Source organism: Chiloscyllium plagiosum, chromosome 4 (assembly GCF_004010195.1).
Source record: "Chiloscyllium plagiosum isolate BGI_BamShark_2017 chromosome 4, ASM401019v2, whole genome shotgun sequence".
NCBI classification, from domain to species: Eukaryota; Metazoa; Chordata; class Chondrichthyes; order Orectolobiformes; family Hemiscylliidae; genus Chiloscyllium; species Chiloscyllium plagiosum.
In genome coordinates, this window is record NC_057713.1 from 72,262,243 (window position 1) to 72,280,442 (window position 18,200).

Below are 18,200 nucleotides of genomic sequence, written 5' to 3' on the forward strand. Positions count from 1 at the left end.
ACAACCGAGTGTTACAAGGGGACATAAATTTAAGGTGAAGGGTGGAAGGTATAGGGGAGATGTCAGGGGTGGGTTCTTTACCCAGAGAGTGGTGGGGGCATGGAATGCGCTGCCTGTGGGAGTAGCAGAGTCAGAATCATTCGTGACCTTTAAGCGGCAATTAGATAGATACATGGATGGGTGCTTAAGCTAGGACAAATGTTCGGCACAACATCGTGGGCCGAAGGGCCTGTTCTGTGCTGTATTGTTCTATGTTCTATTGCAGGATTTCAGCTATAGGGAGAGGTTGAATAGGCTGGGGCTGTTTTCCCTGGCAGAATGGGACTATTTGGCGCCGCCCTTTTGGCACCGATCATTTGGCCCTGTCGTTTTGGTGCTCATTTCTTTGGCGCTGAGCTGTTTTGGCACCAATTCATATAGATAACCATCGTGTGAAAATTTTGGCATGTCTCTCTTACTTAGAATGTTTTCAGCCATTTCTGGTATGGGTTCTATAAGAAAATAGAAAGAAAATTGTATTACAGCTTTCCAATGTGAAGAAAGAAGGGCTTAAGTATCATCAAGGCAGTAAATGACTATTAACAATTGTTAAATGAGAAAATGATTACAAAACGAGATTTGAATCTACAGCGGGTCATTCCAGCTTTGACTATCAACTCTTGCTAGTTGAGAAAATAACATCGGGTCGTTAGTCATCCTCTCTTCTTTAACCAAACAAGACTGTTTTTTATTCTGAATTGGCGCCAAAACAGCTCAGCGCCAAAGTAATGAGCGCCAAAACAGTCTAGAGCCAAAAGGGCGGCGCCAAAACATCCCCGACCCTTCCCTGGAGTGCCAGAGGCTGAGGGGTCACCTCATAGAGGTTTATAAAATCATGAGGGGCATAGATAGGATAAATAGACAAAGTCTCTTCCCAGGGGTGGGGGAAACCAGAACTGGAGGACGTAGGTTTAGAGTGAGAGGGAAAAATATAAAAGAAACCTAAAGGGCAACTTTTTTCACGCGGGCAGTGGTACATGTGTGGAATGGGCTGCCAAAGGAAGTGGTGGAGGCTGTACAATTGCAACATTTAAAAGGCATCTGGATGGGTATATGAATAGGAAGGCTTTGGAGGGATATGGGCCAGGTGCTAGCAGGTGGGACTAGATTGGGTTGGGAAATCTGGTCGGCATGGACAAGTTGGGCCTCAGCATCTGTTTCTGTGCTGTACATCTCCTCTATGACCTGTTGGCTCCGATGCTCCAGGAAAGCAGCCCCAGCCTGTTCAGCGTCTCCCTATAGTTCAAACCCTCGAAACCTGGCAACATTGTGTAAATCTGTTCTGCACTCTTTAAAGTTTAACAACATCTTTCCGAAAGTAGGGAGACCAGAATTGAACATAGTATTCTGAAAGTGGCCTAACCAATGTCCTGTACTTCTACAATATGATATCCCAACTCCTATACTCAATGCACTGACCAACAAAAGCAAATTTACCAAACGCCGCCTTCGCTACTGTGTCTACCTGTGACTCCACCTTCAAGGAACTATGAACCTGCATCCCGAGATCTCTTTGTTCATCAACACTTCCCAGGCCCCTACATCTTTTTAGAATGCAACACCTCACATTTATTTAAACAAGCTTCACCTGCTACTCCTGGGCCGATTGGCCCATCTGATCAAGGTCACGTTATTGTTGTGATAAGCTTCTTCACTGTCCACTACACTACCTATTTGGTGTCATCTGCAAACTTACTAACTATTCATCCTATACTCTCATCCAAATCATTTCTATATTTGACAAAAAGCACCAATCCTTGCAGCAAACTACTGGCCTCCAGGCGCAAAAGTAATCCTCCACTACCACCCTTTGTCTCCTTTTTTCAAACCAATTTTGTATCCAAATTGCTAACTGTGAAGAGAAGTTTAGAACATTTGCGGATTTGATTTGCAAGTCGAGATTTCTAATCGGTAAAGTCACCTGATAGCAGAATTATCAAGAGTTTATCACTTGAGTGAAATTATACATTTTTAAAAGTCAGAATTCATGCAATTTACATATTAATGGTTGTGTGAAAGTGCCTTAGTGTATCAGAGTCTTTATTGTCACACTGTAGTGCAATGGCTTGTGCCTTACTTCACATCTGAGCAGTTTGATTAGAGAATGCAATGAGTAATGTGATTTTAAAAAAAACTAGAAACTATCTATTTTATAGGAGGTTGATCAATGAGAGCAGTACCATTGCAATCTTCAGACTAATCATGCAGAGGAGACCGCAATTTCAAAAATATGACTAGAAATACTTAACGCAGTATAATATCTCAATCAACGCATTTAATCCTTTGTTCCTTGTAATCAAGTCTAAGGTGAAATTGAGCTAAAAGATCTTTTGTGAGTTTATTGCACCATGCAGCAGGTTCAGTTGACTAAGTGGAGTTCAGTGCAAACGTTCAGTACGAGGTTCTCCAAGCATGCAGATACCTAATTGGAGCAAGGTCATTTCTTCAGAAGAAAATATGCTCACTCAGTTTCATAAGGCAGTTGTTTAATTTCTTTGAAGATTGAAAAAATTGAAAGCCCAATTGGAAAAGTTGGAGATGGCAAGGCATCTTTATCAGATCATATATGAAATTAATGTTTTCACAGGTGGTGCATGTCACTGACAAGGCCACCATCCCTAATTGTCCATTAGCTGCTCTTTGAATGAAATATCTTTTAACCCAATAATTTGTTGTCTTTAGCTCGAACAGAGGAAATTATAAATCTCTAACTGCTGCAATGAATTTGCTATAAATTCTGCTACAGAATGTCTTATGGTCCTGCTTCACAATCACCTGATGAAAAAGCAGCGCTTTGAAAGCTAACGCTTCCAAAGAAAACCTATTGGATTATAACTTGGTGTTTGTGATTTTTAACTTTGCTGCAATAAAAACAAAGTGCTGGAAATCTTAAGCAGGTCTGGCAGTCTCTGAAGAGAGATGTGGTTAATACATAGAGTTGAATTTGGCACTTTTTTGATAACTGCTGCTGTATTTATGTCAGTGTCAGGATGACTCTGTTGTTTCCATCTTTGTTTCTAAGATCTTTTGAAACACATCTATCAAGAGTTGAAGCTGAGCTTTTGCGAAGGGAGGCTCCTCCATCCTATGGCCAGTTAATTGCACAGGGCTTGATTCCACCAGTTGAAGATTTCCCTGTTTGTTCATCAAATCAGGTAGTAACTTGTAAGATTTTTGGTTTGTCTCTTAATTGATACGTTCCTGCTCCAAGCAATGTTATTTTGGATATAGAGTCATATTGACATGTACAGCATGGAAACAGACACTTCGGTCCAACTCGTCCATGTCGGCCAGATATCCCAACCCAATCTAGTCCCACCTGCCAGCACCCAGCCCATATCCCTCCACACCCCTCCTATTCATATACCCATCTGGATGCCTTTTAAATGTTGCAATCGTACCAGCCTCCACCACTTCCTCTGGCAGCACATTCCATACACGTACCACCCTCTACATGAAAACGTTTCCCCGTAGGTCTCTCCTATATCTTTCCCCTCTCACCCTAAACCTATGCCCTCACGTTCAGGACACTCCCACCCCAGGAAAGAGACTTTGTGTATTTATCCTAGCCATGCCCCTCATAATTTTATAAACCTCTATATGGTCACTCCTCAGCCTCCGATGCTCCAGGGAAAACAGCCCAGCCTATTCAACCTCTCCTTATAGCTCAAATCCTCCAACCCTGACAACATCCTTGTAAATCTTTTCTGAACCCTTTCAAGTTTCACAACATCCTTCACATAGGAAGGAGACCAGAATTGCATGCAATATTCCAAAAGTGGCCTAACCATTGTCCTGTACAGCTGCGACATGACCTCCCAACTCCCGTACTCAGTACCAAATGCCACCTTCACTATCCTATCTACCTGTGACTCCACCATCAAGGAGCTATGAGCCTGCACTCCAATGTCTCTTTGTTCAGCAATGTTTCCTTGGACCTTACCATTAAGCATATAAGTCCTGCTAAGATTTGCTTTCCCTCAGCACCTCACATTTATCTAAATTAAACTCCATCTGCCAATCCTCAGTCCATTGGCCCATCTGATCATGAACCCGTTCTAATCTGAGGTAACCTTCTTCGCTGTCCACCACACCTCCAATTTTGGTCTCATCTGCAAACTTACTAACTATACCTCTTATGCTCACATACAAATCATTCATATATATGATGAAATTAGTAGACACAGCACCGATCCTTGTGGCACTCCACTGGTCACAGGCCTCCAGTCTGAAAAACAACCCTCCACCACCACCTTCTGTTTTCTACCTTTGAGCCAGTACTGTATCCAAATTGTTAGTTCTCCCTGTTTTCCATCTTTTTGTACAAGTAACATTACGAGGTTGCAAACGGGGTTTCTGTAAGATTCTAATCAAGTGAATCTGATCTAGAATGTAAATCAATAAGAACTTGAAAAAAATCCATGGACATATATTAAGGTATAATTGAACAGAAATTGAAATTGTTGTGCCATTGCTTTTTCTGGAATCATGCTCATTTATTTATTTAGTCACAGTTTTGTGTTCATTTTTTTCTGCTCGTTAATCTGTGGTTTTGCAGTTTGGCTTATTACTATCATAACAACATGACATCTGTCATGTGTGGCTTTCTGCTACTTCACTAAAATCTCTATCTTGTTTTTCGTCAAGAAGATTTCTAAAATATTTACTAATCAACCTGTTCAGAGAGGATATTACACACATCTGAAGCAAGTGGAATTTGAACTTGTGTTTCTTGACAAAACGTTAAGGTCACTACCACTGTGCCATTTTGTGAATATACCTCACCTGTACTTAAAACTATCTCTTCAAAGGTTGCCTGATGGTCCGATTCATTTTTCTGTGTCAACCTTCCTTTCCAACTTGCGTGGAACAGATCTGTTCAAACCTCAGTAAAATTGTCCCTTCTCCAGTTAATTACTTGTATTCTGGATTGCCTCTAGCGTCTTATGGATTATGGTATTAGATTATTACTGAATTCACTAGAACAGCAATGAGGTCTATGGACTTGGGGGGCATGATATTGGCTAGTGAATAAGTTACAATTATGGGATGGATACTGAGACAGGAGCAATGAAAGAATTTTGTTTTTTCAGATGTTTTAAATTAGTTCACATCCAGAAATTACAACTCAATTGCTGCCCTGTTCCAAACACTTGTCTCCCCTGCCACTAACCCCTCACTGGTTCTCGCCTGCTCACCACTGTGCTACATCAATGTCTCCGAGACCAAGGGACTAGGTCGTAAGTGGGAATACAGGGAGATAGTAAGCAGGTGGGACGAAGTGTGCCATATAACCGAGCAGCGCCCAGATAAAGAGGCAAGCAGATGCTGGGGCATGCTGAACGGCGCTGCAAGCAGACTGAGGTTGGCAAACATTTTTTGAGCATGTGCATGTGGCTGTAGTTGTTGCTTGGTTCTAACTTGTAGCTCATTCATGTCATCAGTGGCAAAGTCATCCTATGCCAATGTAGTGGCACGCAGTATACAATGGAATATATTTAGCTAGCTTGCATCACTATAGCACCTTGTAGAAATCAACTTTAGTGTTTCAGGTTGTTGAGGAAATTACTTAGTCTGAGACTTCGAGTCTTGTTTCAAGAAACTTTATTTTTCATGAATTTACAGAGAGGCTACCACAGTCTTCACTGTCTCACAGCCCGTGCAAGCTGAACAGTCAGCCTGTATTTATACAATGATACAAATAACTTTGCTTGTTTTACTTAGATTACATTCAGGACTCAAATAATGTTGAATACAATAATTAAAGATAAAGAAACGCACAGAGCAGCTACTACCTTTGTTCCTGATGTCGCTCAAGGACAGAGAGTCTAACAAGCTTAAGATTCACTCCCTATAATTCATTATAATATACTTACACAACCTCAATCTTTATCTCCAGCAACATTGTTCCACTACAGCTGCGAGCCAGATAACTTTACCTTGGTCAAGTGTCCCATTATGCAGCAGTATGCTAAGTTCTTACTACTTCCGCAATTCCCTCCTTGTTGATTTCTTCCAGATAGTCACCGAAGTTAAGAATACCGGCTCGCCCAAACAAAAGAGGGCGCATATCATTCTGGAAAAGGGCACATGGTCATATATGCCTGTTAATCGTAGGGGTCATTATGGGGTACAGTCCAGTAGATGATCACCGGTTTTGACTGGAAAATGTGGTAGGAATAAACTGCGCACAACAACAGCCTGTAGTTCTCCATATGAGATAAAATATCAGGAGTATGATGGTAAAGGTGACGAGCCCAATGACTAAGTAGGATCCCCACTTACTCAGCCTGGTGAGGTCAAAAGACCACCCAGAATCAAAAGGGGAGCTTAATCACTTGACTTCCGTGCAAAAGAAAGTCACCAAATTAGAGACGTTTTAGAAATGTCCAGTATGTAGGTACAGCATTCCTGCCCGGTAACAGAACACGTTACCTCCTTGGATATAGAAAATCCAAGGCCAAGCGATTCTGAAGGGCCACTGTTCTAACTGCGACTAGCTCAGCATTGATCCCAGTTAGGGCCTCAGCAACATCAATGGCAACAGTTTCCAATCCTGTTTTTAATTTGCTCAATTCTTGGGAATGCAGCTAGATTCCAGTAGAAGGAAAGGCCATCCCAATCCAGGTAAGGAATCTGGTGAGGGATCTCTTGGGCTTCAGGGGTGAAGGTAATCCATCCAAAACTCTGATGCGAGATACCATGTAGCCCATAAAACATGAACCCCTTCAATCTGAGGGAAGCCAAGAATAGGCCTTAAGACTACAAATAAAATAGGTACAAAGTTAAGTTAGAATCTCCGACCCTCGACAACTTGGGACACTAGACCAATTAAATGAAAAGTGACCTTGGTTCATTGGATGGTTCAGTCCGAGGGATAATAGAAGAATGTTGTTCCCACATTAGTGTCAGTAGAGACACTCCCATTTCGTGTGAAACAAATCGTATCTCTAACGGTGTTGTCAAGGACCACAAGGAAAGGGGACATATGGGATCTGTTATAGTCAGGTTGGTACCAGTCTTGAAATTGGGCCAGATTATTATATCCTGCTGAGTTCCAATCCTGCATATCCTCAGAGTTATTGGGTTTGCCTGAAGAGTTTTGGTGTATTAGCTATTTGGCAACTTCAGGCCAGCTAAAGGATATAGGCCTCAAAGGGATACCCCCTGTGAATGGGTCAGTATATGGGCACATGCCCAACAGGCAGTTTCTTTTCCTGCCATACGGGTGCTTTGATAGGCCAGGTACAAAAAATATTAGGGTGTATTGATCGTTTTTAGTTGCTTAATTCCCATAACAGAGGGGAAGCCATTTGTCTGAGCCATACTCTCCAGCAGCCAAGGCATCGTTAAAAGCCGAACCTGAGATTCCAGGCACCAATGCAAGGGATTCTGCGCAGGGAAAAATACACTCTGCCTCCCAACTCCTGATTTGACAAGCCCGGTGTGTCATATGAGAATTATCGGTGATTTCGATATGGGATCGGGAGCAATTCAAATCTCTCAGTCTGACATATCTCTGCAATCTGCCCCATCCTTTAATGCACTTGCTAGAAAACCCTTTTGGTATCCATATCTTACCCTGCGGCCATTTCCTTGCAGATTGTGATCCGTCCTCACAACACAAGGAAATCCTGGAAAATCCTCCAGACAGCGGAAGCTTAACTTACAAGGACCATCATTGCAAAGTCTCTCATGCACTTTTTGACCTCTCACTACAGTGGAGGAAAGATGGTTCATTCTTCCCAGACCCTAACTCATTCCTTGCATCTTCTGTGTTAGAGCGCGATATGCATTGTATTATGTCATCAGTTTTTATAACTGATGGGTATTTTGGGCATACCCTCCACAAGGCCATACATCTCTAGTTTCAGTCGTTTGCAGGCTGAAGAGGCCCAGGAATTGCATCCACAGAGTTCTCGTCATTTGTTTTGGTGGGCTTATATATTTTACAATCAGTTGATTAGATTAAATTACTTACAGTGTGGAAACAGGCCCTTCGGCCCAACAAGTCCACACCGACCCGTCGAAGCACACCCACCCATACCCATTCCCCTACATTTACCCCTACATCTAACACTACAGGCAATTTAGCGTGGCCAATTCACCTAACCTGCACATTTTTTTTGGACTGTGGGAGGAAACCAGAGCACCCGGAGGAAACCCACGCAGACACGGGGAGAATGTGTAAACACACAGTCAGTCGCCTGAGGTGGGAATTGAACCCGGGTCTCTGACGCTGTGAGGCAGCAGTGCTAACCACTGTGCCACCGTGCCGCCCATTCCTTGCACCCATTCCTTACATCCTTCTAATTGAACTGTAGTTTGGGTTGTCAGTAATACTTGATATGGTCCTTTCCACCTTTGAATGATTGGCCTAGGCCGCTTCACTCAGGGCCTGGGTATACTGTAGGATTTTCTCATTTACCCATATCAAGGTTATTTCCGATGTAGACAGAGGGGGTTGTGTACTGATAGTCATAGGTCTTCCCATAAGAGTTTAAAATAGGGTTAGACCCAGGGTTTTATTAACCAGGTTTTAGAGGATGTACAAGGTAATAGGCAAGGCCCCAGGCCACTTTAGTCCAGTTTCCTGGCAAGTCTTTGCAAGGGTATGTTTTTTAGCATCCCTTTAGTTCGTTCTACTAATCCTGAGGACTGGGGTTGATAGGGGATATGAACCTTCCACACAAATCCCAATATTACACACCGTGCTGTTACAATTTTCCCAGTAAAGTGGGTACCCCATCACTATTTATTTGTCCCATATTCCAAATCGGTTTCATAATACACTTTACTACTGTTCGGGCATCATCCTTTGTGGTGGGCAATGCCTCTATCCATCTAGAGAACAAATCTATTATGACTAGCATGTACTTGAACCCTCCTAAGGGAGTCATATGGCCAAAAGCAATCTGTAAGTTCTCATGGTTTTGGACGAGGACTTTGCTGGCGAAGCCCTCTCGTTCATTAACATAAAGGATGAAAGGCTTATGATAATCGGGTAAGCCCAAGGCTGGGGCCAATGTCAGAGTAGTCCAGAGTTCCTCTAATGTTCGCAGCCACTCATGGGTCCAATTAATAGAACAAGGCTGACCTTCGAGCGTTGCCTAACGCAAAATCGTCTCCTTGCACCAATATTAAGGCATCCATTGGCAGCAATAGTTTACCATGCCAAGAAAAGACAGCATCCCCAGTTGTGTAGAGGGTGACAGGGCGTTGAGAGTAGCAGCAACATGATCAGGACCTAGGCGACAGGAACATTCTCCAGGATGCAGCCTAGATATTGTACTGAGCTCTGACATAATTGTAGCTTGACAACAGAAACACTGTGCCATAGGAGGCTAGTGGTTCAGCAAAGTCATAGAGTACCACTGAGCATCAGTGTGGGCCATGAGGTGACGAGGTAAGCAGCATATTGCAACACCGTGCTTCCACAAGGCCAGGAAAGTTGAAACTGATCCCTTTGCACCACCACAGCGCACACTGCCCTGAGGCAGATGAGTCCAGGTGTCGGCTCCCGTTGGCTATTTTTATGCAGAGGAATGAAGAGAAGCGCTGAGCAGAGGTCTGTGACAGTACAATAAGCCAAATCCAGGGGTAGCAAGGAAAAGATGACATCAGCATCAGGGACAACCGGTGCCATGGGGATAACAATCTGATTAATGGTGCGCAAATCCTAAACAGACCACCACTCATTGTTCTTGCCCAGTTTAGGAATAGGTAAAATGGAAATATTTCTGAAACTTCCAAGTAGGGCGCAACACACCCTGAGAGAGCAGAACATCAATAACAGGCCAAATGCCTATTTCCAAGTCAGGGTACAGTTTATATTGACGGATACAAGGGAGAACTGTGCCTGGACTGACAGTAATACAACGCGGCAGTGCAGTAAGCACCAAACTCACATGATTTTTTGGAGTGCCCACAGGGAAGAGTGGATGAATGCTAGGAGCGATGGGGACATATAGCCATGGGGTGAAGGTGGCTGATACTGAAGAAAAATTACCAGCCAGTGAGTAGAAGGAAGCCAGATGCAGTCGGCCTCATCGGAGAATACAGTAATCCAAAAGTTCACGCAATGGGTCTCCCTTAAAGATTCACTGCAGGACAAGGATTAGATCATGGGACCAATTTCCTCAGGCCAATGCGGGGACTTAAAAGAGACAATGGCATAGGGCACCGAGGAGGGATCCATTGCGTACAAGGGTGAGTGGACAGATCAAGCTGGATGGAAGCCCCTACGCCTACAAACCCGCCGTTGAACTGCAGTGAACCTGACTGACCTAATCAAAAGGCAGCGAGGCTTGCATTTCAGTCAGGGACCAGACTGAGGGTAAAAATGGCCGTGCAATGGTGGTTTTGGGAAAGCAGGATATAAGGAATAGGTGATGGAGAAAACTGAAGCAGGGATCGGTGCTTCCTTCTAGGTCAGTCATCAGGGGCGCAAGAAAGGTTCAACAGGGTTGTTCTGTAGTTGGCAGCAATACAATACAGTCTGTGTCGCAGGGTCAGAGCACTGCATCAACAAACTCAGGACTTGCGCCACAGAGTGATCAAGGAGCTCCTCGAACAGGCCCTGATCAGAACAGTGGGTCGAAGCACCAAGTTTATACAGGTCTTGCCGACCCAACAGGCGAACTGGTGAATTCTTGGCAATGACAAATTACTCTTCTGCCTGGAGCTGACCTATCTGAATAGGAATAGGTTGGGAGAGAGATCCCACCATGGGAATTGTGGCTTTACTGATGATGGAGACAGCTGTAGTGCCTATCGGAAGTTCTATGGAGGGGGGATACAGACAAAATAGGTGATTAGTCGACAGAGTCGACTAAAACCTTAATTCGCTTCCCCTGAACATTACTTTCCGTCAGTGGGTCTTTGAGGAGAGAGGAAGATAGCTGGATCAAGACAGCCTGTGCAGTTAACCCCTATTATATCGTCTGGATAGGGTCCATGAGAATAAAATTTGGGGCAGGAACAGAGGGCTGAATTACTGCAGTGGCAGGTGGAGCAGCCAACTGCATCCAACAGCCCCTAGCCCAATGACCCTTCCCACCACACTGACGGCAAATATCTATATCTTTTTTGTTATAAGGTTGATGATATTGGACAAACTGATCCTTGGGACCTTCAGACTTCTAACTGAATAGATCTTGTCGGCCTACATTAGTGAGGGAAGTAACTACAGCCATCCCCAATTCTGTTGTTGCTAGGTGAGATTGGTAAACTTGAAAGCCTGAGCTATCTGGAGCTCAACACAATTTAACAGAATCTGTACCACCAAAAGATCATTTCCTTCCAGAGGCACTCCCGCGGATGATTCCCACCTGCCCTTAAAATACGCGACAAAATCAACAAGGGATTCCCCTTTCTTCTGAAGGCATTAAGTGACCTCCCCAAAGTCACTATGCTGCCTGGACCCATTTAAAATGGCTTGCATAGCTTATTTCTAAGAGCTACTCTTCCTAGGGATATTTTCCTGACCCCACTGCTCCTGTGTGGGTTCCTCTATCCAATCCCCATTTTCCCTGGCCGGGACTGAAAAGGAATCCTTAATAGCCACCCAGGAGGTGCCATTTGCAACTTTGAGAAGGAGAAGAACATCTCCAGGAAAGGGGTCATAAATTTGGCAGGTTTGGACCAGCCAGTTGTGGAAGTGTTATTGGGTTCTTCACTGGGTTAGAAGCCTCATTGATCATGCTTCTAACCTCAAAGGGGGACCAAGGCTTCAGGACAACTGTTTCATTGACCATCTGTTCTTGCATAGCTGCTGTCAGGCTGATGCTTTCCATAACTGTATCCTCAAGTGATTCAAGCCAGGGGTATAGCCCCATCGAGGCACCAGCATCTTTCTTAGATTTAGATTTGGGAGGATGGCAACGCTTCACAACCTCTAACCATTTAACAAAACAATGACTTCGTATAGCATTTAGAGTCATAGAGCTGTATAGCATGGAAACAGACCCTTCAGTCCAACTCGTCAAATCCAAGCAGACATCCTAGATTAATCTAGACCCATTACCATCATTTGCTCCATATTTCTCTAAACCTTACCTAGTCATGTAACCATTAAATGTTGCCATTGTACTGGCCTCTAGCACTTCCTCTGGTAGCTCATTTCATATATGCACCACCCTCTGCGGGAACTTGTTGCCACTTAGGTCCCTTTTGAATCTTTCCCATCTCACCTTAAACCTATGCTCTCTAGTTTTGGACTCCCCCACCCCAGGGAAAAGACTTTGATTATTCACCCTATCCATGCCAGTCATGATTTTATAAACCTCTATATGGTCACCCCTCAGCCACTGATACTCCAGGGAAAATTGCCCCAACCTATTCAGCTTCTCCCTATAGCTCAAACTCTCCAGCCCTGCCAAAATCCTTGAAAATCTTTTCTTAATTCGTTCAAGTTTCACAACATCCTTCCTGTAGCAGGGAGACCAGAATTGAATGCAGTATTCCAATAGTGGCCAAACCAATGTCCTGTGCAGCTGCAACATGACCTCACAATTCCTGTATTCGATGCACTAACCAAAAAGGAAAGCATACCAAATACCTTCAACTATTCTGACTCCCCGGCTCTCCAATTTCAACTGTAAACCAGTATTCCAAGTCTCTTTATTCAACAACACTCACCATGACCCTGATATTAAATGTGTAAGTCCTGCCCTGATTTGCCTTTCCAAAATGTAGTATCTCACATTTATTTAAATTAAACTCCAACTGCCATTCTTCGGCCAATTGGCCCATCGAATCAAGATCCGATTGTATTCTCAAGTAACCTTCGCTGTCTGCAAGACCTCCAGTTTTTTTTTGTCACAAGGGGAATCGTTACCTCCTCCCTGAGTAATTTCTTGCCATTCCTTAATTTTACATAAGTCAAAAGAGCCTCCATAAAACCAACCATCGTGCCCTGGGACCATTCGTAAACGTCATTGCTAAAAGGAATGACATATCCGAAATCTCATGTTTCACGGTGCACCATATCTGCTGGTGATCCTGTTGGAACGATGGGGTCTCCTACCTGTTGCCACGATCTTATCACCTTACAATGTCTTTGTTTTGTTCACTTTTCCATCTTTGGGCCATCTCCTGGGCACCTCACATTCCCGTTCATGGAGAGGCACTGGCTGTGGCTCGATTTCCCATTTCCGTAATTTACAAAGAGACATCACCTACCAAGAAAGGAAAAGAGAAAAACTGTTACCCAAGCCCACATGCATTAATCAACTATAAGTGCTCACTAGTGTTTATCTTCCGTCTAGAAGGCCTTGAAGCTTATTTCAATTGGGTGGCTACCACTTCTTAGTCTGTCTCATTGCCCTGGTAAGTTAGTGTTCTCTGCAATCTTGCCTCAACCATTCATTAGGCTAGGCTCAGCTGGAGTGACAGGCCAGAAACCGGAGATCATGAAATTAGATTGACAGAGGTTTAGGAAAGAATAGTATAAAAGAGTCAAATATGGCCATTTAGCACATCAAGTCCATGCCATTTCTTTATGGACCAATCGCTTAAAATAATTCCCTCAAAATCCTGCAAGTTTATTTTCCGCAAGTGTCCTTTCAAAATCATTGGTGCTTGCTTTCATCACCCTTCTAATGAGTGCCAGATTATTGCTACTTGCTGAATGAAAAGTTGTTCTTCTCATTGCCTTTGTATTTCCCTCCAAAATCTTTTAAACTGCCTTCTGGTGATGCCGTGGGGCACATTCTCTGCTGTAACAAACTGGTTATTACCTTCAGAACTTCTTTTTCTGTGTGCTTTGGAAACCGAGACTGTTTCTGTAGCTTAGGAACAATTCCCTCTATGAACACTTAACCCATTATTTGACTGCAGTCATGTTTATGGGTTGCAAAGATGGACTTATGTTTGCTGATAATTTTCTGCACCTCTGGATCATCTTACACATCCCTATGGTTAACCCAAAAAGCCCAATTCTACACATCCTCTCAGTATATAACTTCACCAGGACTTTTAGTGATGCATCTGCTTAGTAGTCTCTTAGGGGAGTATAACAGCAGCAGCAAGATCTGTGGCACCACAACCAGCTCTGCTGCAGAGCTAGAATGGAAAAGATCCAGTCAAGTGGTAGGAGACTTGCTAGCTAGGAGCACAGACAGGCCACACTTGAGATTCCAGGATGGTATGTTGCCTCCCAGGTGCCAGGGTCAAGGATGTTTCTGAGCAGTTACACAAAATTCAGAACTGGAAATTATATCATTACCACAACAAACCAAGACACAAGTAGCAAGCGGGACAGAACATCAATGCTTCACCAGAAGCCTGCTGATGACGAAACATCTGAGCACAAACCCATCAGTTCAGTAAGCAAACTTACACCACTCAGAAACAACTGGAAATTATATCATCACAACAAATCAAGACAGATAAATAGCAAGCGGGATAATGCCGATGTTTCACCAGAGGCTCACTGATGATGTTAATCTGAGCACAATCCCACCAACTCAGCGAGCAAACTTACAACCTGAAGGTAAGACCACTGAAGGGTAAATGAGGGAACTTGTGCTTGGAGGCAGAGGATGTGGGTGAGGTCCTACATGAGTACTTAGTATCAGTTTTCACCCAGGAGAAGGATATGGAGAATAGTGAGATTTGTGTGCAGCATGCTCATATGCTCGGGCATTTTGAGATCAAGAAAGAAGTAGTGTTGGGTCTCTTGAAGAGCATTAGGGTGAGTAAGTCCCCAGGGCTCAATGGTATCTACCCCAGGTTATTGAGAGAGGCAAGAGAGGAGATTGGGGACTTGACCAAGATCTTTGTATCCTCGCTAACCACTGGAGAGCTCCTGGAGAACTGATGAATAACTAATGTTGGTCCTCTATTCAAGAAGGGAGATGGAGACAATCCAGGAAACCATAGCTCAGAGAGTCTCACATCGGTGGTTGGAAAGCTATTGGAGAGAATTCTCAGGGATAGGCTTTATGGCAGTTTGGAAAGGCAAGGCCGACCATATATATTTGTGTATAAGTCAAATTTTGAAGACATTTTTTAAAGCTGAAATTAGGGGGGTCAACTAATACGCAGGCACAAGTTTTGAGGGGCTGAAATTCTGAAAAACAATGAATTACAGTAAAGGTAATTATTGGATAAAAGCAAGACACCGGTATGAAAATTTAACATGTGAAAGCTTCATTGAAATCCTGCAGAATTCCACTGTTCAACATCATCATGGCCTGTTATAAATGGCACATTTAAAATGAAACATTTATTAGATTCTGAATGTGTAACTGTCTTGAACTTTCCCACCAAATTGTCCCGTTTCGCTCCCATTTAATCTCGTATGTTATGAACCTCAGCAACATTAACACATTTGTCAAAGAATTAAAGATATACCGTATGTAGCTAATATCTCTCTCTTTTATTCAGATATGATGGCATAATGGTTAACTTTTTAATGATATTAACTTTTGAATGTATAGTGAACAAAGTGTGATAAGTACCAGTAGACTTAGTACCGATCTGAATGAATGAATCAAAACATGCTGGAGTAAACCAAGTGTGGTAAGTAGTGTTATGAATGAAGTGTGATATAGTAAACAAAGAGCGATGAATAGAGTTACTGGTATGAGTGAATGAATGCGATTTAATGCAATATAGTAGGGTCGACTTGTACACAAAATATATGGAAAATACAGTAGCGCCTCGACATACGAACGACTCTGTTCACGAACAAATCGGTTTACGAATAGGATTGTACGTAAAATTTTGCTTCAACGTACGAACGAAGGTACGAATGCAAAAAGCCCGTGTGCGACCACGTGGTTTCATTGTTCTGCTTTGCTACGCGCTTGTTGAACGCAAAAGCTTTTGGGCCCCGCGTGATCTCATTCAGTTCGTCTTTGGCGCGTGCGCTGTGAACAGCCATCCAAGCATTCTTACGCTGTACGAGCAATGGGAAAAATTGATTCAGTTCGCGAACGTTTTGGTTCGCGAACCGGGTCCCGGAACGGATAAAGTTCGTAAGTCGAGGCGCTACTGTACAAGATTTTTTGGCCAACATAAGGGGTTGACTTGTACATGAGGTCAACCTATACATGAGCGTATACGGTACTTAGGGACAGTCAGCATGACTATGCCTCACCTCTATCCAAGGCCCTAAGGAGCCTTCCACATCCATCACAGTTTTACTTGCACATCCACTAATATCATTTACTGTATCCGTTGCTCCCAATGCGGTCTCCTCTACATTGGGGAGACTGGGCGCCTCCTAGCAGAGCGCTTTAGGGAATGTCTCCGAGACACCCGCACCAATCAACCACACTGCCCCGTGGCCCAACATTTCAACTCCCCCTCCCACTCTGCCAAGGACATGGAGGTCCTGGGCCTCCTTCACTGCCGCTCCCTCACCACCAGACGCTTGGAGGAAGAACGCCTCATCTTTCGCCTCGGAACACTTCAACCCCAGGGCATCAATGATAGCAGTGAAATTGAGGGGTGCGCTAGCTTATCTCTCCACGCTCCAGGCTCACTGCCTTTATTCCTGATGAAGGGCTTTTGCCCAAAACGTCGATTTCGAAGCTCCTTGGATGCTGCCTGAACTGCTGTGCTCTTCCAGCACCACTAATCCAGAATCTGGTTTCCAGCATCTGCAGTCATTGTTTTTATCTTTATGCAGGACAGGTCATGTTTACTAACTTGACTGAATTTTTCAAGGAGGTGACAAAAGTGATTAGGTGTAAAGGTGATTTGTGGGCGGCACGGTGGCACAGTGGTTAGCACTGCTGCCTCACAGCGCCAGAGACCCGGGTTCAATTCCCGACTCAGGCGACTGACTGTGTGGAGTTTGCACATTCTCCCCGTGTCTGCGTGGGTTTCCTCCGGGTGCTCCGGTTTCCTCCCACAGTCCAAAGATGTGCAGGTCAGGTGAATTGGCCATACTAAATTGTCTGTAGTGTTAGGTAAAAAGGAGTACATGTAGAGGTATGGGTGGGTTGCGCTTCGGCGGGTCGGTGTGGACTTGTTGGGCCGAAGGGCCTGTTTCCACACTGTAAGTAATCTAATCTAATAAAGCAGTGGATGTTGTCTACGTGGATTTTAGTAAGGCTTTCATCGAGGTCCCTCTTGGTAGGCTCATCCAGAAGATTAAGACGCATGAGATCTACAGTGACTTGGCCGGAGTGACTTGGCTTGCCCACGGAAGACAGAAGGTAGTGGTAGAAGGGTAGTTTTCCAGCTTGCAGGTCCATGACTGCTGCTGTTCCGCAGGGATCCATACTAGGACCTCTACTGTTTGTGATATGTATAAATGACAAAAAAATGGACAGATAACCAGGTTTGACCTACAAAGAATGAAACCTGAAAGCAACAACACCCCCAGATTCTATGGACTACCTAAAGTGCACAATCCAGACATCCCACTCAGATCCATAGTATCACTACCAGGGACACCATCACACAAACTGGCTAAAGAACTACAACAGAAACTGAAACACCTGATCAGCAGATCCAGACACTCTATACAGTCAACACAGGAATTCTTGGACATCATCAGAACTATACACATAGACAAGGAAGAAACTATGGTCTCATTCGATGTAATGGCACTGTTCACCTCTATCAACAAAACCCTAGCCAGAGAAACGATAGCCAACCTGCTGGACATACAGAACAGACAACAAGATGGGGAACCAATCAACAAAGACTGCATACTCAAACTACTGGACCTGTGCCTCACAACACACTTCACATTCAACAACCAAATATATGAACAAATCAACGGCACACCCATGGGCTCACCCATCTCTGGACTCATAGCAGAAGCGGTAATGCAAAGGTTAGAGCAAACAGTCTTACCACAAATTCAACCCAAACTCTGGGTCAGATATGTAGATGATACCTTTGTAATCATTAAAAACACAGAAATAGAGAGTACACACCAGATCATCAACGCCACACTCACAGGAATCCGATTCACTAGAGAGGAAGAAAAGGATAACCAACTCCCATTCCTAGACATGACGGTACAGAGAACACCTAATGGAGAATTCACCACAAAGGTATACAGGAAAGCCACACACACAGACCAAGTCCTAAACTGTGAAAGCAACCACCCCAACACACACAAAAGAAGTGGGCGGCACGGTGGCACAGTGGTTAGCACTGTTGCCTCACAGCGCCAGAGACCCGGGTTCAATTCC

General features: G+C 43.9%; 1 protein-coding gene across 1 annotated transcript in view; it reads left to right on the forward strand.

Annotated features, from left to right (window-relative positions):
- lrp12 (low density lipoprotein receptor-related protein 12) overlaps window positions 1–18,200 on the forward strand; it is a 255,648-nt gene that overhangs the window by 229,808 nt on the left and 7,640 nt on the right. The window contains exon 7 of the mRNA XM_043689341.1: window positions 3,062–3,194. Coding sequence (XP_043545276.1) covers window positions 3,062–3,194 — 133 coding nt within the window. The remainder of the gene's footprint in view (window positions 1–3,061; window positions 3,195–18,200) is intronic.